Source organism: Trematomus bernacchii, unplaced genomic scaffold (genome assembly GCF_902827165.1).
Source record: "Trematomus bernacchii unplaced genomic scaffold, fTreBer1.1, whole genome shotgun sequence".
In the NCBI taxonomy this organism is placed as follows: Eukaryota; Metazoa; Chordata; class Actinopteri; order Perciformes; family Nototheniidae; genus Trematomus; species Trematomus bernacchii.
The window spans coordinates 13,288,653-13,313,540 of NW_022987705.1; the positions used below are offsets into that span (position 1 = coordinate 13,288,653).

The 24,888-nt window shown below is 39.1% G+C and overlaps 1 protein-coding gene across 1 annotated transcript in view; it reads right to left on the minus strand.

Moving 5' to 3' along the window:
• Positions 1–1,173: 1,173 nt before the first annotated feature.
• Positions 1,174–24,888, minus strand: part of LOC117490490 (polypeptide N-acetylgalactosaminyltransferase 10-like) — a 58,806-nt gene continuing 35,091 nt past the window's right edge. Inside the window, exons 5-14 of the mRNA XM_034140249.1 lie at positions 17,156–17,341; positions 16,153–16,336; positions 12,654–12,771; positions 7,461–7,568; positions 4,736–4,957; positions 3,166–3,282; positions 2,800–2,949; positions 1,693–1,926; positions 1,397–1,559; positions 1,174–1,270 (exon numbers count right to left, since the gene is read on the minus strand). Of these exons, the coding sequence (XP_033996140.1) occupies positions 1,762–1,926; positions 2,800–2,949; positions 3,166–3,282; positions 4,736–4,957; positions 7,461–7,568; positions 12,654–12,771; positions 16,153–16,336; positions 17,156–17,341 (1,250 nt within the window). The 3' untranslated portion in view covers positions 1,174–1,270; positions 1,397–1,559; positions 1,693–1,761. The remainder of the gene's footprint in view (positions 1,271–1,396; positions 1,560–1,692; positions 1,927–2,799; positions 2,950–3,165; positions 3,283–4,735; positions 4,958–7,460; positions 7,569–12,653; positions 12,772–16,152; positions 16,337–17,155; positions 17,342–24,888) is intronic.

The window sequence follows — 24,888 nt, forward strand, 5'->3', positions numbered from 1 at the left end:
TATAAGGAAGTGGCAGATTTTCTCCGGTTGTGAATTTTCAAATTCTCGCGATCTCGAGCCGGTTTCTCAAACTTACCTACCCTACCTTTAATATAATCACAGTTGTTAGCATGTTTTTCTATGTGTGAAACTCTGAAGATGCACATGTATATTCATAAATTAAGGCCAGTGGACTAAAATATAATATCTGGTAATTAGAGAGCGTGCAAAACGATCATGGTTCGAGCCATTTCTGCAGTGGCTGCAGTGTTTGTTTGGTAGACTTTGAAGGCATTAGACGCCAATAAGATCCACAGACTTGAATACCACACAGGGTGATGACTCACTCTGTCAATAAAATGTTGAAAGTGGCAAATAATCTTTGGGCCTCTGCAGCTGCTGTCCTTTGAAGGGAAATATTAGCTTGCAGTACAGGTTTCCTCTGCAGACTGAGCAGAGATGATGAGTTTGTGTGACCTCCGTTTTATCAGATTTCCAATAAGATATCCTTGTTCATAAGTGTATATTTGAAGGACCTGAATTGTCAACTGCGTGTATGTTAAAAAAGTAAATTAGTAATCCTTATTTGATCATTCTGTAAACGTTTTTTATTTGGACTAACCCTAACCCTTCAGCTCTGATGACCTAGGTTTTCAGTTAATGTCTGAAATGTCGGAACTATGACTCTAGTTATTGTATTAAACATAATACCCGCAAGAGGATATTCGGTGTGCTGATAGAAAGTACAACAACTGGAGCTGAATACATCTCTCTTAGGAATCTGAACAGGTTAACTATAAAATACCAGACAGAACAAAATAAAACTAGTATAATCATCTTGAGATACAGTAAATAGGGACATACCTGTTTCATTTTGTTGCTTTATTGTTCAGTAAAAAAATGCACTTTAAAGACGAGTCTGTACAAGATTGTGTTCATTTTATAAAAGCAATTAATCTTCACACTGTGCAGGAATACTTGCATTAAAGACGTTTGGCAGTTTTTTCCAGGTTCCATAGAGTTTTGGCTTGCACAAAGAATGTCGCCATATGTCTTTTACGAACCTTGGATGAAAGAGTAGGAGCAGGTATTTCCCATTGTTGGAATAGTTAAGGCAACAATTGAAGATCACAAGGTGAAAAAAAGGCCAAAGAAAAAGGCAATCCATTAAATCCAGCACAGTTTGAGTTTTTCACTCTTGGAAATGCTTAAGGTCCAACCTTCAGTCTGTAAGAGCTCTGTGTTTTCTGTGTTTCCAGAGGCAATCAGGCTTCACCATGGTTATCCCAGCCTAGGGGGGAACAAAATACACACAATCAATGAAATATTTTTCAGTGTTTTTTTCAGTGTTTTTAAATTAGTGATTGGCTGACTCTGTGGTGGCATTGGTGCTCAGGTAAGTGTGTCTTTCTTTTACCTTCGCCCTCATCAAAATCTCATGCTGAATGATTGTTTTCTGAGTGTTGCTGTGTGTGGTCCGACCAGCTCTACTGCTTCTTGGCCGGCACACTGGATTTCTGCTGGACCACAGAGAATACTACTGAAGCAGCACAGTATTCACTTGTAGCTCCCATTCTTATCTGAAAAAACAAACAAACAGTGAACCAGGTTGAATTTAAAGGCAGCAAAGAGAAACGTAGACAATGTCTTTAAAATGATTGACAGCACCATTTGGTTCCCGAGAAAGCCGGGTCAAATACATGTATTATTTACCTGATCAAGGTGATCATCATGTTGTGTATTTTTTCTTTGGAAGACATTTCATCTCAACGTCCATCGGCCTCAGTTGGCACCCCGGTTGAAGTGCTCCAGCACGGTGGCGTTGGTTTTCTCAAACAGCCACTGCTGGCTGAGAGAGGACGGGTCGCACGTGTTCATGAAGACCCGTCGCTCACTCGGGCTGCTGTCCATACAGCTGTTACTGACGGGGTGGTACAGACTTTTATCCTGGAGGAAGGAGAGTAAAGAAAGAACAGCCCTATTCATACAGAGGATGTACATTGTTGTTCTTGATGTAACTTGAAGCATTATCTTCTCACAAATGTTAACAATTTGTTCCACTGTGATTATTAAACCATTTAATCCCACTCAACCCATACTTCTTTCAAAAACATTATCCATTTTTTTCCATAATAGTGGTTGTTGTTTTATTTTATAATTTATTTTCTGTTCCTGGACCATGGTCTTATATTTGATATTTGTTTTGATTTGTTATTAAACCAAAACAAAGAAAAAGGCGATCAAATGGTGAAGAAACAAACTAAAAAAGATTACTTTACAGAACTTTAGGTAATATTTTCAGTTTGACAAGAATACCTCTGGAGCTAATGAAAGGACATGAGGTCAGGATTTAGCTCAAATGTTTAATTCTGTGCGAAAAAAAAAACTATAAAAAGAACAACTGGCATTCCTCATACCTTAAGTCTGGTTTGATCTACACCAACTTCTAAGGAAAATATTTCCCTCTCGCTGCTGAATGTACAGAAATATATTCCCCACAATTGTTCCGTTATACACAACAACAAAAGCAGCCAAAAGGATAAGCTGAACGATGGTAGAATCACATCACATACTGGCTTTAAAGAAACAGGAACAGGGGTAGGGTAACGTCTGCTGTTTATGCATCCTGGAATTTGTTTGCACATTCATTCATTACAGTAAATGTTTACCAGATGGCCAACATTATGATGAAATTAGTAATTGACTGACTCAAATTATGCTTAGGTGACCACAGAAATCACAACAGCAGCACCGTTAGAAGGCAGACAAGAAGAGGCAACCTGTAAATAAAACAAATATTTTTCACTTTCCTCTTCATACCTCTCTGTAGCGCCACAGCTGGTTGCCCTTCATGCCGTGACAGTCGTACAGGGTGACAAGGCTGTTGTGAGAGACGGCATCGAAGCAGACCTTCCTTGTGTGCATGGGGTCACCCACCCGAATATCCTCCCTCCAACCAAATGTTAACACCTGCAGGGAACACATCTCAACTGTAAAAAAAACATCACACTGTTTCCTTCCTCTGTTGCTCTTTCCACATTTTCCATTTGCCCTATCACAGTGTTTCTATGTGGAATGTTCCTTATTTGAATTGAGGATATGAGGCTAGTGTGGGACATGTGGTACAGATTGTAAAGCATGCTGAATGAAATCAAAGTGATTAGGGTCAAGCAATCTGCCAATCACCTGTCCATGGCTCCAGGCCACCTCGCCCCGCCCTTTCACACAGCTCTCCAGGCGGATGGGGCTTCCTGACACAAAGTGCTTGATCTCCATGCACATCCCACTGGCCATATTCCGTATCTACAAAACACATACACAAAATCACGTGGAGCCTCAAAAAAACACAGTATAGGTCCCATTAAATATGTTAATCATTCCAGCCACTACTTCGGCATTTACTTTAATCTGTCCCAACCTGACGCATGGATCAAAGTAACCAAGCAAACTCAATTAATTTGTAATTTGTCTGTCCAATGACCTTGCTCCCTTTCATGTCATGTGATACCTTGCGTGACGAGCGAACCGTTTAATCAACCTGTACTGTACTGTAGATAGCTGCAGCAAGTTCGGCAGCATTATAAAAAATGTAATAGCTTCCATTTATAATGTACAGCAAACCAAAGAGCGGCGCTCAAAAGAGAAAGGACAAGAGAGAACAAGGCGATGTAACAGCTAAACAGACAAAATTAGACTGTTTTTTTTGTCATACATCGTCCTCGAAATCGAGCGCTAACGTTAGCAATGTTGACGTGCAGCGGCAGCCGGAGCCGGAGGCTAACGATAGCTCACCTGCCTCACCACCATCATTGCCATCTAGCTCCACAAGTGAAGCTGTATCCGTGGCTGTGCAACCTTCTTCTCCAGCCAGCCAGAAGGAGAGGCTGGATTTGGCTGTGCCCGGCGGTGGTCCAACAGTTCCCCCAAGGGCCCCAACCGATAGGGGACTCTATGGCGCTATTGAGACCCCCGACGCCAAGATCAAAAGCTATATTATAGCAACCGGTCCATGTAGGCCTACCGGCCCATTCCCCAGAGACAAACATCAAGGAAACAGGTGTAATCCTCTTCTTAGTTCGCTGTGCCGTTGTCAGGCTGTGGTGGTTTGAGGCCAGGGCAGGCTGTTGTTGATAGCTTACATGTATGTGGCGCTTCTGAGTGGTTGTGTATGTCCGCGCGTGTGTGAGCTTATCAGTGTGCGCTTATGTTTGGGGCGATGGGGGGGGGGGGGCCCCAAAACAATATTTGCACCGGGGCCAATCACAACCTTGTTACGCCACTGGTTCACAGTATGGTCATGGTGAGTATATTCACTTTAAACTGTTTGGTCTTCCGAGAAACAGAGTTGGGGAAGTAGCCTTTAGGCCTTTAAAAATGTTTTCCATATTATTTAAGGGGCGGTAGAAACTGCTGACATTTTCCAACAGAGGATAAAAATACAGTTTAAACTTTTCTCTAAGCTAATGAGCAGTTAACATTAATTTCCTCCTTTTTCAGACATTATTTTGTATTTCTCAACTATTGCAAAGTTGAACTAACTTTTAAAAACCCTGTTAGTGCTGAGAGTGGATGGGAGTACTGTACATTGCCTTATTATAAGATGACTTCATTCTCCCAGGCACCTGTCAGTCAGGTGTGCATTAGATCACTAACATGTGCTCTGCTGATAAAGTTTAATTTACTGTTGTGTTCAGAAACTAGAGATGTGGTACTTTCTAATATCTTATCCATCCTAGTTTCGTAAACTAATCCTTACCTCTCCCCATGCAGCTGCTGGAGGCTCCACCATTGGGTAGTGTTTGGGCAGATCCCAGGCCACATTGCTCATAAACCATTTGAAGCTCTTGCAGTTGAGGCGGTTCCTCAGCTCCTTCTGGGCCGTCATGTCTCCTGCTGACAGGTGACGGTATTCAGGCCGACGCTGGAAGACATATTCGGCGTATTCATCCATCCACACCTCTGCCACACGTTTCAGGTTCTGAAATAAAAGAGTCATCCAGACATATTCTTTCACTACAGCAGAGTTTTCTTAGCAGGCATTTACATTCTGCCAGACTCTCTATGAGCCTACCACACATAAGCACACAATCCCACAGTCCCTGGCAACAAAGAAAATGTTTTGGAACATCTTTGGACTGTTTTGTGCACATAAATGTTTAGATGGTCTGCTGTTAGCAGTGTAGATGTTCCTCGGAGAGCCTGAGCTTACAATGGCATCCATTTTCTGACCCTGCTTTGAAATAACCCTACATATCAGTATTTATTTTATGACTTTGCTGCAACTGTAAAAAGTGTTTTCCATTGAAATCCATTTTGAGCCAACTGAATTAGAGCCGACCTTGTTGATACTAAACATGCACTTCTAAGTGGAGTGCTTTAGCACTTTGATAAAAAAGAAAACATTTGTAGAATGATAACAAATAAAAACATCTAACTCTTTAACAGCAGTTTCAAATATATGCAGGGAGCAAGACTTCCTTCATTGGTAGTATATTTATATAAATGTTCTCTTTCATCCCTTATAATCAGGTTGATTTAGGACCATTAGCATTCTACTGAGGTCAAGGTATTCAGAATAAAAAGTCAAAACAAATTCCGGCTTCCTTCAGTTGAATACTGAGGTGAGTACCAGGTATACAGAGGCATACAGAATGAATGTTAGGATACACCCTAGAGGATTTAGCACTTATAGACCATTTCCTATTCCGTGTAGCTACTTTGAAGCATACAGGGAACAAAGAAACTTAAGCTCATTCTTCACAGTAACACCTGCAACGCATATACTGTACGTTGTAAATAGTGAACACACTGCATACTGCTGCCTTTATCGTCTGGTGGTCTTTTGTTTGTAGAGTTGACTTGACTGTAAAGTGTTCTTCAGACTGGAGGAGAGTACTTAGAAAAACTACACCATTTTATTATACTGCCCCACTGTAAGACTAGCTCACAGTAGAACAACGTGTGTACCTGTGTGTGAGTGTATAATATATGTGATGGCGAGTGTACATTCCTTATGTATGTTTATCTACCCTTTCATTTGTGTACTTTAGCTTAATGAGATCATTCACTTCGTCTCATTATTTAATGTATTCAGTTTATTTCGGTTCAGTTTCATTGCAGTGCTGTTCAAGGACACAACAGTTGTTTTTATATTGTGCTCTGTGCTCTGTGTGTGTGTGTGTGTGTGTGTGTGTGTGTGTGTGTGTGTGTGTGTGTGTGTGTGTGTGTGTGTGTGTGTGTGTGTGTGTGTGTGTGTGTGTGTGTGTGTGTGTGTGTGTGTGTGTGTGTGTGTGTGTGCTTGCATAGAAATGACTTTTCCAAATCCCTGTACTCCAATATCTAAAAATGTCCTGAGCTGAAGTATATTTGGTTTCACACAAAGCCAACAATGCTATATTTATTCTGGTTCGTAGACTAAATAAAACCCTAATTTAAATGCTGAACAGCCCTGTGTGTGAATACTGCAGGAAACTAATACTGTATACATCTATTTGGCTGATAAGATGGTATTTTTAATTTTGCAAGAGCATAATTGGATTTTGCTTCATGTATTTTCCAATCAAGAAACCTTACCGATAATAACTTTTTCAAAAGACACAAATAGGAACTGTTAATAAAATAGGACTATTGTGTTGTTGCTGTTAATGAGCCAGGGAGTCTCTGCCATACATACACTTCATAATACCTGATAAAGAACTTGTAATATGCAGACCAGATAGATGGAAAATATAATAATGAAGCAGTCCTCCAGTAAGAAATAGCAGTAATATTATCACTTCCTTTGCCAATCAGCATGTGCAACTGTGATGTTGTATGTGGTTCTATAGGAGCATTTTAAAGTCTCACAAAACAACCCCTGAAGATGTTATCAGGGTTAAGCCTTGGATTGGGTATGACATTTTTTAATTGTATTAACAGACCGGATTATAGACTTGGAACATTGCAATTTAACAATGTGGATTTTATACGGTTGGCCCTGTCCAATAAAAAAGACTATATTGAGCTGCATCATAGGTAGCCTAAGATCACATTTTTTGTGAAGCTTGGTCAATAAAATGCACTGAATGTCAGGATATCTCTGCAGCATTCAATTTTTACCAATATTATATTATATTATATATTTTTGAGATCACTTTAAGCCCTAAAACTGTATTAATGTGTAACAAAAATTAGACGGGTTACTCAAGTGTCAGACTGCAAGTGTGCCATGCTATATGATTATCAAACATATAGGCCCTGAATGTATCAGCAAATATGGATCCATTATGCTTTGATTTGAGCTGCTAACATTATAATAGATGTGTCCTACTTACAATATAATGTAATCCAATGTTGTGTGGTGAATAATATATAATAGACAGCATTACTGACACTGCACCCCTGTTGTAGACTGTTAAAGTACACATACAATCTGTGACTGATCTGCTGTATTGTATTGTGTCATGATCCGTGAAGGCATACAGTACAGTGTGAAGAATTACCTTCGCCAAGCTGATCCCACCAGGGACTTTGTATGGGACGTACTTCCTATAGATGTGTCCTACCCTCGAGCAAGGAATGTCCTCCATCCGACCACCACACATCCAAACCTACAGGGACATGCAGAAAGAGAGGAAGATCTTTTTAATCAGACTGATTTATATGCATATAGAATCTTTTTCCATCTAAACATTCAAAGTTGTGGAAAGGTAGAAGAAAGGTGAGGTTAGGAGACGATCAAGGAGACGAGCAGGAGATTGATGGCTAAGAAGAAAGAGGCATGAAGTACAGTGGTTCTAACAGGCTTATAAATCCTGGGAGACTTAAAGGAGAGAAGAGTGTATGTTGAAGGGAGAGGCAATCAAGATAAAATGAAAGGATAATGGAAGTAGAAAAGAAGACACCACAAACATATTAAGATATGATGGTGACCTCACTTCACCTGAGCAGCAGAGTCAGATTACCCTCCTGTTGTCTTCGAGTCAAATCTGACCGATTTACTACTTTCATAAATCATAACTTTTTTGTTTTACATTCAATTGCATTAAGGCTTTATGATATCCTTCACAGTAGACAATTGAACATATAAAATTGCTGACCACCACTTTCATTGCATTGTGGATGATTTAGTCAACTTTGTAACACCCATGGTGGTCCCATAAAGAAAAGGAATTAGTAACCATCCGGATCAGATAAAACACACACACACACACACACACACACACACACACACACACACACACACACACACACACACTCACACACACACAGAACAATTTGATACATATGCCGCTCTTATGTGCCCATCCCCCCACATGGATCTATCTGGCACACGCAATACATGTTCGGTGTCTATTCTTTGTATATTTACTGCAGTTGTTCATGTATACCAGTAGTCTGATACAATATATACAGTTTGAAAGGGTGTTAAATGAAATTTGGTGATGAAGAATGTTTTTTGTGTTAATGTAATAGCAGTTAAAACAGGACCGGTCAAATTTGACCGCAAACACCAAAGTAAGGGGGGGAAACAAAGACAATAGGAGGGTTAAAGAAAGCACAAGTCACTTCTTTGGCTAGCGCTCAAACACATTGGACGTGATAGGCTAAGGGGCGGGACATCTCTAAGCGGTTGACTAATCATAACAGAGCCGGCCAGCTAACCAATCAGAGCAGACTGGGCTCTGGTTTCAGACAGAGGGTGAAAAGAGGTGGTGCAGCACAGGCAGTATGAGAAAAATAGAGCACTTTTTAACATTAAAATGTAAACATGTCACAGTAGAGGCACAAACATCTGAAAATGAGCATAATAGGGCCCCTTTTAGTCCTTTATGACATTGTATACATGTTGCTGATATTTGAAAAAATGGCAACTGCAACACACATTTTACTGGAAAACAAGGCATGGTGTCTTGTTGAAATATTTAAATTACATTAGGATATATGTTTTAAGCACAGTAATGTGCTTGTATTTAGTTTTTAAAAATCCTATTTAACAGTAATTGTATTTTGTTTATTTCCCTTTACCTTTTCAATTTTGCATAAAGGAGACATCTAGCACTGGCTTATCTTTTTAAACCTCCAATAATGACAAAAGTGGTAATTCTCTTTCTTGGCTTTCTTGGTTGAAAATAAACCTTTGGAAAGAAAGGGTGGCAATGAAGGGGAAGACAATGAGAGGAAGACTTAGAGACAGCAGGCAAGATGGAAAAAAGGTTTTGTTTTAAAGACAATAGCAAAATAAAAAATGGAGGGAAATGAAAAGGTGGATTTAAACATGAAAACAAACAAGCTTAGTAACGGAAGAAAGAGGTGTCGGGTTGTTCTCTATGCACAGTAAAGCCCTTATAATGTAAATACGATTTAAGCCATTTGAAGGTTAGAGGCATGCTGAAGATAGTGCAAGTTCATGAACATGGGGGGAGTCTATTTAAACATAAAATATACATATTTTACATATGATTTCGAGGAGAGTTCAAAGGGGCTGCAAAGAAAGTGATCAACCTCATGTCCACTTGCCATGACCTGACTTAAGTTTGAGTTCAACTCATTTACATGTGTGAACAGATGGCGCTACACACTATTTTTAATAAACATAACACTATGTAACCTTATCAAGAGAGGTTACAGTATGTAGCATTATGTCTGACCTAACAGGAAGGCCGCCTTGGAACTTTATAGAAAAGGTGATTGTACTGGCTGGGTAGGGTGTTTTGAATGAAGGACGATCGCATCCCAAAATGATTCACTATACAGGCCAAAGCAAAGGCTCAATCCGTTGCAACAACAAAGTCAGACAAATACAGGACTTTCACAAAGTAAGTCTCCGTAGGCAGGCGTCACATTCTATGGCAGACTCTGCTTCCGTAAGTGTGTGGAAATATGGGAATTACATGTATGTTTAAAAGTGCTTTGAGGGGTCGGGAAGACTGGTAATGTGCTAATGTTAATGCGGTCCAATTTAAACGATGACCGCAATTCATGTAATTCTTAACAAGTCAATCTTAACATATTTTACACATTGTTTAACCAAATGCAAAAGTCGTATTAGCCAAAACATTTGTTGCTCATGTAAACATTAAAATCAAGAAAATAAATGCATGGAAACAGCAGTAACTGTTGTTCTTGTTAACTATTGCGTTTATCTTTAAAAAAAATCATGTTTCAAACATAAAGTAACATCCGTTCGTGTTACTTGATGAACTGAGGGTAGGATTCAAAGCCACTATTATTTGAAGTGTTCGGCCTCTAACAAAGCCATCGGTATTTGACGAGTTGTGAGGGAGATTCCGTCAGTTGCCATGGTTAAGGAATCAAAGAGGAAATATGAGGTCTATTATCTGGGGATGTAGGGGATTAAACAAGTATTGTAATTAAGTAGTATTGTCCCGAGAGGATGTTCCCAAAGGTTTAAGTGACCTTCTAACCTTTCTCACGACAAACTTATTTATTCCTTAGCTAAAAACTAGAGTCCAGCAGGAATAGGCTATTGTGGCCTTTTTATGAAGCCTTGTTTAAAAACTCCTTGCTTCCATATCATTTGAAATGTTTCTAACTTTTGGCACCACAACCAGAACTTACTCAGATCACTCAAGTGGAGCTACTCAGCTCACCCAATAGAGAGAAACTACAGAACAACAGAATTCACTTCGACTGCATGAATAAAACATATTGCTGCAACACAAAATCCATCATTGACTTAAAATGCAACTTGAGCTATGTCTATTGATGTTTTTTGAATAAATAAAACACAAGCACATACAGTGTAATGTTTTCAGTGGCTCTGGTAATATGGTTGCTTCAGCTACTTGAATAATAATGACCTAACCAAAGTCAGGAAGAAACAGGAGTGTAATGTAGGTTTAATTGTTGGCTTGGTTTCATTCTAACTTGATAATAACAGAATGTAAAATAGTCCACTTGTAATTAACCATTAACTTCATTTTTATCCCATTTGGACTGTTTGAAAGTGTATTAATAGAAACAAGGATTGGAAAACCAGTGCATTTTCATGGTAGCAACAATCTATTTTCAAGCATATCACTGGCTAATACTGTAAGGTTGATCTAAGTAGCCTACTATCTATCCAAACCTTTGAATGCTACAGAAATGAATACCAACATAAAATGTGTTCTTGTATGCTGTAAGAAAAGTTTTCTTCTTCCAACAGTAGCTTACTTTTACTCTTTTTTAGCTCCATCCATAGAGGTTTAATTATTTCTGCCCCCAGAGCAGCTCTGTGTCTGATGATGGACAGAACTGAAACTCCTATCTGCCATGACGATATAGAAAATCCACCATCAGTTGTATGCCTCGCTCTGCATGTGAGGTCATATTGCCACTGGGCTCTGTATGCCTGAATTTCTGACATGAATTCACTGTGTGAGCTGGAAAGGCTTGATGTTCCCATACCAGTGTGACCAGGATGGAGCTTTAGATTAGCTGTACCAATGAGGCGATTGTGTTTCATATGCCAGCAGAGGTAGGCTGTCCGTGGGAGCAGGAGTTTGGTTGTAAGGATTAGTATGAAAGCCTGTTAATCTCTTCACCTCAGGAGACTGGGTGTCTGTGATGTATCATCTAATGGGGATCTTAATAAAAAAGGACACCAAATTGAATATCTGTGGGCAGTAAGTAGGGTTAAGAGGCACAGCTAGACATGTGCTGATAGCAAAATTGTATAACGTAAAAATCATGGCCAAAAGTAATAACCTTGGTATGGAATATTATCTCAGTAATTACTTTTTACAAGATAAAAAGCTTCAATACATATATTAATTATATGATCCACCACAGCTATGACTACGTTTTGGTTAGGCTTAGGCACACAAACGAATTGGTAAAGGTCAGGGAAAGATTGTGGTCATGGTTAATAAAACCAATAGGAAACAGCCAACCCATTAGAAATTCATTATTTTGTTAAAAAGAATACAAGTATAAAATAAGAGTGTGTTTTTGGTGTACATTTGGAAACATTCTTCTGTAATGAGACCCCAAAAAGTAATTGTAAGACCTCAGCTATGCAACAATGCATGCTCTTAATATAATGAATGCGTCTACAAAAAACTTTGATTTTATTTTATCAGGGACAAATAAGGGACCTTCAGTGTATTTGAATCAGTCATCATATTTTAGTCTTCTTTGAGCTGTGTCATTGATTTTGGGTCATGTTTTATGAGCTACTTAAAATGTCAAAGAAAAAGTGACCAGAGGGATGAGCAAATACATTTATAGTAGAACATCAGAAATAGACCCTCAAAAACAAAACAAAGAGTGTCCTTGTTTTGCAAGTACAACAAACGGCCCGAGCGAAGAGAAACATGAAGCTTTCATTACCTCTGCCAAGGTGATGTTTTTGTTCCGGTTTGATAGTTTATTCGTCAACAAAGAACCCATTAAATGGTGGAGTGGATCTCAAACACTCGGCGGATATACACACAATATTTTACACTCAAGGAGACGGCCTTCGTAATGGTCTGCACACTATGAGTATCGTTGTAGTTATAGATGTGACAGAAACCAAAAGAAAGGAGCATGATGTTATTGGTTCGAGAAACTTTCTAAGGAGACATATTTTATTATAATTAAGTGTATGATCCTGATGAAATGACAGAGAGCTAAAAAAACAGGTACAAAGATGTTGTATTTGTAGAAAACATTCATTTGTAAATCAAAACATTTGATAACGTGTTTACCTTGAAGGAGATCTCGTACTGTTCTCCTCCCCAGATCTCCAGACCAGTGTCGTATCCTCCCAGCTCCCAGAACCACTTCCTGTCCACAGAAAACAGTCCACCTGCCATCACTGGTGACCTGCAGGAAAATCACAACAGATTTGTAAAACTGATCTGCAGAGCGGCAACATTACCTTCCACTTTTGACTTGCCATATACATTTATAAATGTAAGATTTCCTCACAATCTACTGCAAGACTACTTTGAAGCTCAGCACTTTATCAGAGTCATAGGAACAGAGATGGATCAAACAAAGCAAGAAGACAATCCAAAATCAACCTTAAAAACGTCCTTTGTGTTATCACAACTGAAAAAGCTGTGAAAATAAAAATACGACGATAGGTGCTCAATGTCTCAATGATTGTATAGTCTAATGTTACCTATTGTGATTTTCTTTCACTGAAAAGAATGGTCTTGACAATAAGTGAAAGCAAAAAGTCAAGAAAATGATTTCAGTTTCAAAATATTACTGTTCATATTGATAAACCTAAAAGCTCCAGACAAACCAAATGATTGTGTCCGTTAGTGTTGCTCTAAATAGTTCCTCCTGAATATCATTTTCTCAGATTTCCATTGCAATATGTTCCCAATTTTGCTTACATGGTTTTATATGCTTCACAATGAATGAATCTTAGGTGGAATATTGTATTGTGCTTCATGAGTGTTTGTTATGCATGTATGTATTCTCTTTGCTGTGACTATGTTAGAATCCATTGTAGCTGTTGTAAAGCCAAGTCTCCTGCAGAATACAACACAGACACGAGACGTTGAAAGCAAGTCAGAGTTCATGTATTTATGGTGGCCCAATTTCTAACCAGATAATGAAGATGCACTGAACAAAGCAGAACCAATTAACCCACTATGGAGCGCTGTGGCTTCTGTCTGACAAGCTCTGTGCCGCTGAGTGCACGGCTTGTTAGCTGTTGTATCGCTGCTGTACTTCATTGCACCTGCTGCTCCATTTATTCTGCCTCAGGTGTGCTGTAGCTGCACACACACAGATGTACTCTTATTTCTTGTAAGGAAACCACCTATACTTCCAGTTATAGTTCCACGAGAAACAATCATAAATCTGCAAGTTGTGGTTTTAGTTGGTTCCAAACCTCTGAATTTTCTATAAATCTACAATGAAAGACAATGTCAGTTATACATTATGAAAAGGTTTCTATCAAGTACATGTATGTTTTTTGTTGTAGAAACATTACTGTCAGGCAATTGTAATCATTATTTTCCATGCATACAGTATATCGTATGGTTGCAAATCCGAAATGATTTTTAAGTCATTTTGGTGTCATGATATTCATAGCTTGTTAATTTCCCTTATTTTGATTATTTAAGAGAACTAAGTTAAGTTTACTGCGAGAACAACATGCCTTACTTTGACTCAATGAATGCAACACTGATCTTAGCAACCAATAAACAAAAGAAATTCCCACGAAAATGCATTCCTCTACAGTCCAGAAATATCACACTAGGTTATTTTCTTTTATCCGTTTATAGTACATTTCCCAGTCAAACGCCCCTCGCATAGCATCCCCTGCCTGTGTGTCATAGCCGAAGTTGTCGTGGTCGATCACATCGATCATCGGACACACGATGATCTTCCTGTTCTGGGCGATTCGGTCTAAAAAAACACAGTTTCTTCAGCTAATGTGCAGGGCTTAGAGTTGAGTTTGTAGTCTGGTTAGAAAAACATTGTTTGTAAATAGAAATTCCCCACGAAAATGCACAGTCCAGAAATATCATAATAGGTTATTTTCTTGTAGGTACACAAGGTTGGCATAGTAACGGGCCTTTCATCAGGCAGAAGTCAGAGGCAGGCGGTCAGCAGGAAGTCTGCTGCCGCCAAAGTCATCCCCGAGGAGGATGAATTAAAGGCAAGCAGGGCAGCTTCTGTACTGTCAGGAGTGAGAAACGAATCCGGGGTCTTCCCATGCCTCATGAGCACTGAGCACAGACACTGTTCCCGTGGTGATAATAGCCAGGTATATGCAGTTTTCCTTCTCCAAGGGTGAAGATGATTAAATGAATCCAACAGGGATTACAAACACCTCTTCCCTCTGGCATTTGTTCAGTTTTATTTCTACAACATATCCGTGTCACACGCACAATAATGTTGTATATTCAATATCAGCATATTTACAGATAGGGTTTACAGGGTTTGGTCTTAGTTAGAAACAGCAGCTACAATTTTCCAATATGTTATGCCGGTCAAAAACCGTGAAGCCGATAAAAAGGGTTTGAGTGAGTAAAACATTAATATGATAAAAATAAACATTTGATTTGATCATGTCTGTTTTAGAGTGCTGGATTCTCACTGGCTGAAATACAGTTCTGCGTGGCAGCTGCAGTCAAATAGCACAGAGGTTATTGACTTTGCCTGAAATAACAACTCATTGCATTCCAAATTGGTCTAAATCCAAATTGGAATACATTTAAGCACAAAGGATCAGTTTGAAACATTGCAGGGGAATGGACTTAACTACCGCTGAGACATCGTGAAGCAGAGTAAATTAAGCTAACAGCTTTAGAAACGTTTTGGGTTGTGTTAATTAGAAAAGCTCACATTGCATTTACAAAAGCAACACACTGTGTAGCCCTAATTACCCTCAGAATGATTTTATTGTCGAATATCCCTGAAGTAAATCAAATTTCACTCTTTAAATGTAGGTATATTGTTTTCCATAGTAAGCATAGGACACAAACAATGCATTTCTTCAATCCTCCCTTCCCCCACTGCAACACTACACAAGGGGCAACAAGGGGGAACAAGGGGGTGAAGGCCATGTTGGGACATTTCATTATCTGTTAGTAAATCAAAGTGATTTGCTGTTACCAATAACCAAGTACACACGATGCAAATGTTACATATTAATAAAGGAACAAAAAAAGAATCACAAATGGGCATTTGCCACCTGTTTGTAGTTGCTCCACATGGAACATGTTATGGCTGTAAGTAGGACCATCACTAAGCTAAATGTTTAATTCATGTGTTGACACAGTGTCTACAGTAAGAAGAGCACTGCAGTGCAGCAGTGAAGTGGTTGCTCAGGGGGTGTTTGACTTCCACTGAACTGAGTGTTGGTTAGAGCATAATGGATTACCCCCCCTGCTGGGTTCTCAGATAAAAGGTCAAAAGTAATCAAACAATGGCTTTCAAACTGTCCGCACCAACTACACACATCTGTGACATCAAGGTAAGGGAGGTAGGGGTGCATTAGTTGACAACTTCTTCTGTACAGCACATCTATTAAGTGCTACAGATGTCACATACATTAAATGACTCAACGATATATGACAAAGAGTACAGTGTGTTAACTCAAGAAAAAGTTATCCTGGCATGATAAAGATAACAACAGCAGAAACAAGAAAAAGAAGGGATCCTCAAGTATAACCTTTAGGTGGACAATAAAATAAATTATCCTATAACTGATAGACAAAACACACTCTTGTTACTCACTCGAACGGTTCACTGGGGTCGTCCCCTTGCAGCTCCGGAGGGATGGGTATCCGTTTGTAGTACATTTCCCAGTCAAACGCCCCTCGCATGGCATCCCCTGCCTGTGTGTCATAGCCAAAGTTGTCGTGGTCGATCACATCGATCATCGGACACACGATGATCTTCCTGTTCTGGGCGATTCGGTCTAAAAAAAAACACAGTTTGTTCAGCTAATGTGCAGGGCTTGGAGTTGAGTTTGTAGTCTGGTTAAAAAATTATTGTTTGTTATTTTTTAATAAAAGGAAATTCCTGAAGAAAAGCAGCCAGGGACTTTATGAAAATATCATGGTCAAGGGATTTGGCCACATAGTAGTCATTATCTATGACTACACAAAATATGGCCTTTTCTTGACCTTGTGTCCAGCATAAGGCCTTGAGTGATATTTTTTTTTTCAACTTTACTGTGAATATAGAGATTGAAGGAAAACTATGAGAGGCCGTCTAGCTCACAACTCATACTTGGTCTTACAAACAATATCAGAATCTCACATGTACACCACCAGACTCTTTCACACACAGTATCATACCGTCTTTAACATACTGTCATTTCCTCCTTGGAAGTGAGTTTCATTGAAAAGGCTCTACGTTTTTAGCTTGACGGACACCGCCCACAATGGCAGTAGACTGCTACTATTTTCCCCTATGCAACCTGAAGAGTAAAAGGGTCAAGTCCGTCAGAAAGCAATGACTGTAAGTAAGTTTGATTTATGGCCCAGACAAAAGTGTGTGAAAGAGAGTATGATTGTGCGTGTAAAAGTGTTTAGCAATATGTATAAAATAGTTTAATGGTGTATTTGTGAGATTCTGATATTGTTTGTAAGACCAAGTATGAGTTGTGAGCTAGACGGCCTCTCATAGAAAACTACCAAGGATGTAGATCAGCTGGAAAAGCCTCACATTGTTAACTATTGTAAAAGCAAATTGAATTCACTTTGTATGACTGATGTGGTTTTGTATTTCTCACCCAGCAGTGGAGGAAGCCAGTTGGCGTTGGCCTCACAGTGAGAGTCCAGGAAGGTGATGACTTCTCCTTTAGCAGCACCGGCTCCCAGCAGGCGAGTCCTGATCAGCCCCTCCCTCTTCTTGGTCCTCATGATGCGAACTTTGGGCATACGCATCATGTATTCCTCCAACGGCAACTTCAGGTGCTCTGTATAGAGGTTAAGGGAGTAAGGGGGGGAAACAGGAAGAAGCTCATCAGTCCCATGTTCAGTGCTGAAAACAATTGTTTTGTTAAGTCGTATTGTTGCGTTGGTGTGCCATTTCACTTCTTCTCAGCTTAACACATCAACTTCAATAACGTTCTTGGTTTCACAGAATACTGTTGGATAACCAACAGAAACAGGTGTTTCAATAAACCACATGGACACAGACAAAGCTAGCAAACAAACCTTGATTTCGAAGCCAACATATCTGTTTGCTTCAATGTTTTCAGACTGTTATTGAAGTGTGCTGCTACATGATGGACTTTGGTTGTATGATTGTTTACTGCAGCACAAAGTGGTGGATGTACAGTAGTCCTTATTTATCTTAAACTAAATCTTGAAAATTGTAGTATTGTTCCCAAACAGTAGCCCATACCACAATCCATTACATTTGAATACACCATACATAATGGGAAAAACATCATCTAGAATGTAATAGTCATAACTGATTACCTGCATTAGTAGAACTTTGGATTCACTTTTCTTTAATAAAGTGTGTCCTTTAAGTTGAACTTAAAACATAGATGTTGCATTGCAGTGTTTCCTGCAGCAGCCTGTGATATACTGGCAACCTTTCTATGCTACACATTGCCTTTTGTCGACTGCATGCTGGCATTTGGGATAGGCTCCAGCCCTCTGTGACCCTGCACAGGATAAGTGCTTTAGAGATATGGATGGATGCCTACTGCAGTAGCACTGAAGGACTAGGCAGGATGGGGAAATCTTTAAAAAACAAACGCAGCTGACACATTTTGCAGGTCCCCTAATGTCTTTACATTACTTGCATTTGGGATGTTTACATTGTCAGAACATTAAACTGCACAGGCAATGACTCAGACTGACAAGCTGCAGAACATTGTTGCTTCATTGATGCAGTACAAATGTCTTTAAATAACAGATACATGATTTATAGTAATATTGCTTCAGCTAATGCTGTAAACAGCCAACATGTATTTGTTGCTGAGATTGACATGTATTGATTAATGACCAATCACATGTTGCTTAAAGGAGGAAAGACACACTAATCAAAGGGAATCAAACAAACTTGAAATGCTTGCAGAGACATGCTGCAAGCCGTCTTCTAGACAAACTGTAACAGTTATCCAATACAAGTAAAAAGGTTTGTCCAAATTATACCTTTGTAGTGTAAGCAAGGGCCCTATGCCTGCATGTGTAATCAAATCCTTTCCATCACTGTAATCAAGTCAATATCTATTTGAAAAGTTCAGCTCTTATTTGTCATAGGAGCAGGTTGACTTAATGGTCCCCTCAAGAGAAGTGGGAGACATTAAGATGACATTAAGGACTTTTCTCTTCATGTTTTATTGCGCTTGAGATAAGGATTTAAAGACTATATAAAATATTAAAAGGGTATTCATCTCCATCTTTCGGCTTGATGGTCATAACATATTTGAGCTATGTTTTTGGAAGGGAGCTTGTTTTAAATCAGGTTCTCCGTTTACAGATGCAAAGCTTTATTCAAGAATTTAAAAAGTCTTGTTTCCACACTGCAATGTGTTTGCTTTACCAGCCCACGCATATTTGACAGTAGTTTGAGTGTCTGAACTTGATCCTCTTGTTAAATACCACGTATCTTCATGTTTTCCCTCTTGTTTTATGTTATTAGGGGTGAAAATGAGTTTGTTTTTGTACACTAACATTTTATTTTTGAAGATAACAGGGTGAGCCCTGAGTGCTCTCAGTGGTTTGAATAGAAATCATTCCTCAAGCAGTCAAAACATGAAATGTAACTTTGACAGGTTCTTTTGAAAAAGCCCCAGTACTGCCTGTCAACAAGAGCAGAGAGAGAAACTCTGAGTTTGAAAAGTTGACCTTCTAACTTTTATTAACTACATCAGACTGCGCTTACATTTGACAGTAACATAAACACAAAGTGCCCTGAGAGGAACATATTCTGAATATCAATTCAGACAAACTTCAGCAGGAGGGAAATAACTGTTCATTTGTTATCCTTTTGTAAAGGAGGGAGAGGAGAACATTTCCCTCCATCTCGGTATTTTCACTCCCCTCAGTTTTCTCTGTTTCTTCTTTTTTACATTGAAACATTTAAAATACAACAGTTTGTTATGGTCAAAGTAAAACATAAAGCATCGACAGGGATGCGGAACAATACGTCAAGGTCAACAGGGAGGATGTGACAGGAATCATTCGTTCTGACCTCAATACTTATCTTTGTTCTCCAGAAGTGCTTAAATAGAAGGCTGTGATTTCGATACCTTATTGTTCTCTCAGTTGTTCATTAGAGTCCTGTAATGTCTACTTATTTTTATTTGTACATATTGGCTAAAATCATGCTATACTAGCTTCTAAGTAAAAGTCAAAACAGATTAATGGATGTTTATTCTTGACTTATTTTTTCAAACACACTTATCTCTACAAAATGTGCGTATCCCTGATTGCAGCATTATTTGAATGACACTTTAAGTTTATAAAGCATAATGAATCAGTTAATTGCTACAAGCTCAAATGTTATTGTTCTTTTTAGGAATGCACAACACGTTGATGCAGGTTTAGTGTTGTTTAACAGACTGAATGAAAGTAGCCTTCATTATAACACTCAATTCTGCAAAAAACTAACTCAATAACCTTCAAGCTGATTGTTTGCGATGCTGTTTAATTTGATTATTCTTTTTTTTATCTGTTACAACATTTCTCTATATATCACTGCATCCAAACAAATTCCAGCTCTAATCCATCCCTCCATCCCCAATTTCAGATGTATTTAAAGTATTTTTCTCTGGTTTATAGATTTTCTCTGACTTCAGTGAAGGTCAGTGGTGTATATTTTCTGTTGCCGTGTTTATTGTGTTGCACAGCAGATGACCTACAAGCTGTAAAGTGTGACATTGCAACAAGGGCGGAAGGTCTCCGTGAGGTCGGCGCCAAACTGCGTGGAAAAGGCGAGCTGTCCTCCCCGAATGTTCCTGCAATAAATCAAGCTATTAAAAACTGACCATTACGAGCCTGACTCTGTCTCTTTGTAAACGAGCACCCTACACAAAGTGACGCTTACACCATCCTGTTAATGACAGGAAGCAAGGCAAAATTAATCAAGGAACATTCACCCCGAGTGTGTGGAGATCTTGTATGGGGATAGGTGAGGGAGAAAGATCACAGCATTTAATTATGATTGGTTAAGTTTTGCTGAATAAATTGGAATACTGCTCTCAATGTTTACCAACAGCAAGGAGGCAATTAATCACGCTAATGAGAGTGAGCTGATGTCGGCAAACACATTAGTCTTTATTAAAATGTGAAGCGGAGGAGATTGGAGGGCTGAGGCATCCTGGATGTCAGGGTCATTTCACAGCGTGGAGTAGTGGGATGCATCGCATGAATCGCTCCCCAGGTCGGTGATCAAATCCAGGCAATTTATTCAGAGCAGACTCCACCGGAACTCCCAGCCTACCATTCATCTCTTTAAGTTGTTCTACCTCCCTGCAGGCCGTCACTCACGCATTTCTCCTGTGGACGTTGCCTGAGCTGCCCGGCCTTCTTTCATCTACTCAAATGGGGCCGTACTCAAACATGAATTACTGGTTAGTATATGAAAGGCATGACAGTTGGCCCCAGGCTCCTGTCAAAGTGTCTGTGTGCATTTAAAATGTCATTGATAAAATGTGTTTTTAGCTTCTGCATGTCCCGTGAACTGAAATCACACCGTCTGTCTGGACTGTTTAAAGGAGTAGTAAGTCAATTCAGGTCTTTGACTACATCACAAGCACCTTAACTGCAAAATGTCCTTCTAAGCATGTGTCGACTTATTACATAGCCGTCTTAATCCTCTCCTTAGAATAACAAGTCCTTATAGCTAAAATGACTGATTAAGCATTTTCTGAAAAGACAGCCCAATAGTTTGAGGCAACTACATATACCTTTTTAAGGTATGAGAAGGATCACCTTTACTTTACAAGAACCCAATGCTGACTTCTACTTCTTTAGTTCTTGTCCCACTTTTTTCTGCAACAGGAATAAATATGCATTTTATAGGTTTTATTTTTCTAAATGATAATGTTTACATATACTTTAAATGTGTCCTTTAAATGGGCCTTACAATATGTTAAATCCTTATGTTGAAATCTGTTGAGAGATTTCCATTTCCACCACACACCACCTGCACAATCCTCCCTAATGCATTACAAAATAATTAAATTAGCGTTAAGACACAGTGGATCCAACATGGCACACTGAGCACTGTTCAGGCAGTGGTGGATTAATCCCAAGATACTCTGGCATGCAACCAAGGACTGGAGCTGCTCGTTTATTCCCTCAGCAAAATATTATAATGCCCTTGTGAACTCAATCACAATACGTCAATTTTATTCCTGAGGCAGCATGAATTTTTGCTTCTATCGTTAAAAAAAAAGTTGTCGAGGGAGGAAATGTGCTTTCCGTAGGTCATTGTACCCTGCATTGTGAGGGATGGCAAGTACATTGGGTTAGGGAGGTACATGACGAACCAACAATGTCTAGCTTTGGCATATTGCATATAAACCTCAGTTTTGTTATGTTCATTACTTCACTACGACAGTTCAGTAACATTGCATTAGTATAAATGTTGAATTGATCAATATAACACTCACTTTTCCAAGAAGGAGTGGACCAACTGAGTATTGGCAGGACTATATTGCAATTAAAGGCAATCATTTGACCTGAGGGCACTGCCAAAAACTCCTTATGTCAAGTATAAATCTAGCTTTGGCTGCAAAACGCCTCAGTGTCTGCTGGAGGTTACAGGTCGATGAAGCATATAGAATCACATCATCCACAAAACCAGAGATGCAATACTCTGGAAACAGGGACTGAGACCTTCATGTCTAACTTGCTAGTAGGGTCCATCTATAATAAACACAAAAGACATGGAGGACAACGACTAACCTTGACAGGGATCAGTGTGCTCTCATAAAATGAATTTTCATTAAGGTGAAATGGCAGTGAGCTAAGAAGGACCATCTCTCTAAATGACATCACTGTTACACCATGATCAGGCCACAACCAGATTAAATCAATACAAAACCAGAACAATCTTAATAGAGTTTGTTTGCACAAACAGATAACGTGTGCATTTAACTTTTACAGTGAGCTAACATTTTCCTGAAACTCAGAGATGTTAAAGTCATTGAGACCAGCTGCCAGCAGAATCACAGGGGAACTTGAAAAGCAGCCTATTTTATAAAATGTTTTAAGAGTTCTTCTCTTCAAGAAAATACCTCTGATATATTATGATTTTGGATGATTCTGCTTCTGAACAGACTAAGGCAGGATACACAGGAAAATAACAAGATTGTACTATGTCTTGATGCAAGTCTTAACATACAAGGTCTAAAGAAGGAAGTAAGTAGATACGGTGAAAATAGAAAACACTATAAATGAAAATCTGATCTTTGTGAGTGGGTGATTTATACATGAATTGTTTGGGTAGTTTCAGCTCAGTTTGAAATAATTTCTGCAGCCCCATCCTACAGATTCTACATCACACTTTATACAAAGGGAGGTTTAAGTTATTCCTGCATGTATTATGCTCTGTAAAGCTCAATGCCCTGATGGCCTGTGGGGGCAGAGTCAGATTGTGCTCTAAACCAAAAAAAGTTTATACTAAGCTCTTCAGATGTGTTACCTACCTTAGCGTGTGAAACCACATTTACAACCATGCTGCCCCTGATAATCTCAGAATTGTAGCAATTGTATTCACGATTACAAAGTTTCACTGATTTTAGATATGAATGTTTGAGAGCACATCATACTGCAAAGTTCAAACCCATTTGAAATCCCTCTTGTTATCCTGATGTTCTAGGCCCTTTCTAAAACTACACATAAAACAAAATATGCTCGAGGAAAAGATTTACAAAGGGCAAAACAACAAACTGTAGAGGCAGAAATCCTTTTTTTAGTTTGTGAGGGAGTGAAAATGCAACCTGATTGTTTTTGTTCCACTAAGATTTAATCACCAACTTCATCTAATTAGCCAACTGTGTATGTGGTTAAATACACTGAAGTCTAGATTGGAGACACGTGAATTTGCTCATTAGCTTTTAAATGAAGCTTGCGACTATTTGATAGGTCATAGCAGAGACCAACGAATACAAGCTACAGAAGACATTGTTATTTTTGTCCTCACACGTTATTCATCTGGTCCTCTCCTCCTCAGGAAGTTGTTGAATCGATCACTTCCGACTGATGGCTCAACATCTCTAAATGGCGACTCTTAATTAGCTCCTTTTGTCCTCCGTCTCCCTCTCAACCTTCCTCTTCATATTACTCTCTCCCCCGTCTCCCCGTCACACTTCACTGAGCACCATTATCTAATTATTTCCCTACACCCTCAGTCACATACACAAACAGATTTACGCATACACACACACACGCTGGCATGAAGGAATAAAAATGCAGAAATGTTTTTCAGTCTTTCTGCGATGATGAATCTGCCTTCGTTTCTCGCTTTTATTGAAGACGTTCCACAAATCGTCTCCCATCTCCTCGATCCAACTGTCCATCATGCAGATGGTTCTGCTGCTGGTGTTGATAAGACGGTTCAAAGTATACTCTAAATCGCTGACAGCAGCTTTCTCACGCAACCGGAGCAACTTAATCATAGATAAAACTGTGTCGAAATTAAATCAGTTCATTAAGTACCAATTAGAAAGTGTTTGCAAACATGTTTATTTAAACCAAATCCCTTAACATATTTTGCCTACTAATGGTCATTGCAAAAGGATAGTAATGTCAGTTGTTTAAAACAGTCATTTTATTCCCTGATGAATCCTAGTACAAATGTGTTTTTATTAACGTATCGATATGTATATGTTGGGACAATGTTGAAAATTGCAAATTTCAATATAGTTACTTTGACAATAGTCCTCTCCACGCTAAAGATGAGAATTCTGAAAATTAGGCCAACAGGATATAGGGAACAATCCAGTAATGTTGTCTGAGTCGGGACTTGTTTGTGTTTCGATGCAGTGATCACCCCGCACTATCATATATTAATAAATAAATACAATGGAGTGAACTAGTACCTCAAAGAATGTAATTGCGAAGGAGACATTTTTGATTAATACAGACACTTGGTAAACTGTTTAAGGCAGAAGAGAGATCTGACAAACACATTGATGCTCTCAGACTCCATTAGTTGCATTCCTCTCATATTTAGCCATTAGGATTCATGGCATTTGTTCACAATAAAAGTGCTCCTAAAGAATCTGAGGTTGGCAGCACTGAGTACCAGCACTTTCTGAGATAACTATCATTCTGCTTCTGAACACAATGAAATCTGTTTGCTTCTTAAAATGTGAGACATATGTCTGCACTATTAGCAGTGGACCATGTGGTCAGCTCTGTGCTGGCTCCAGGTTGGAGGCTGTGCTAATTCCTGCTGGGAGCCATGCTTTCTGACCACCAAACCTCCTCTTCAGCTGACTGGAAACGCATCATAAGTCACTCTGCATACGAGCAGCATACTGGCCACTCCTTA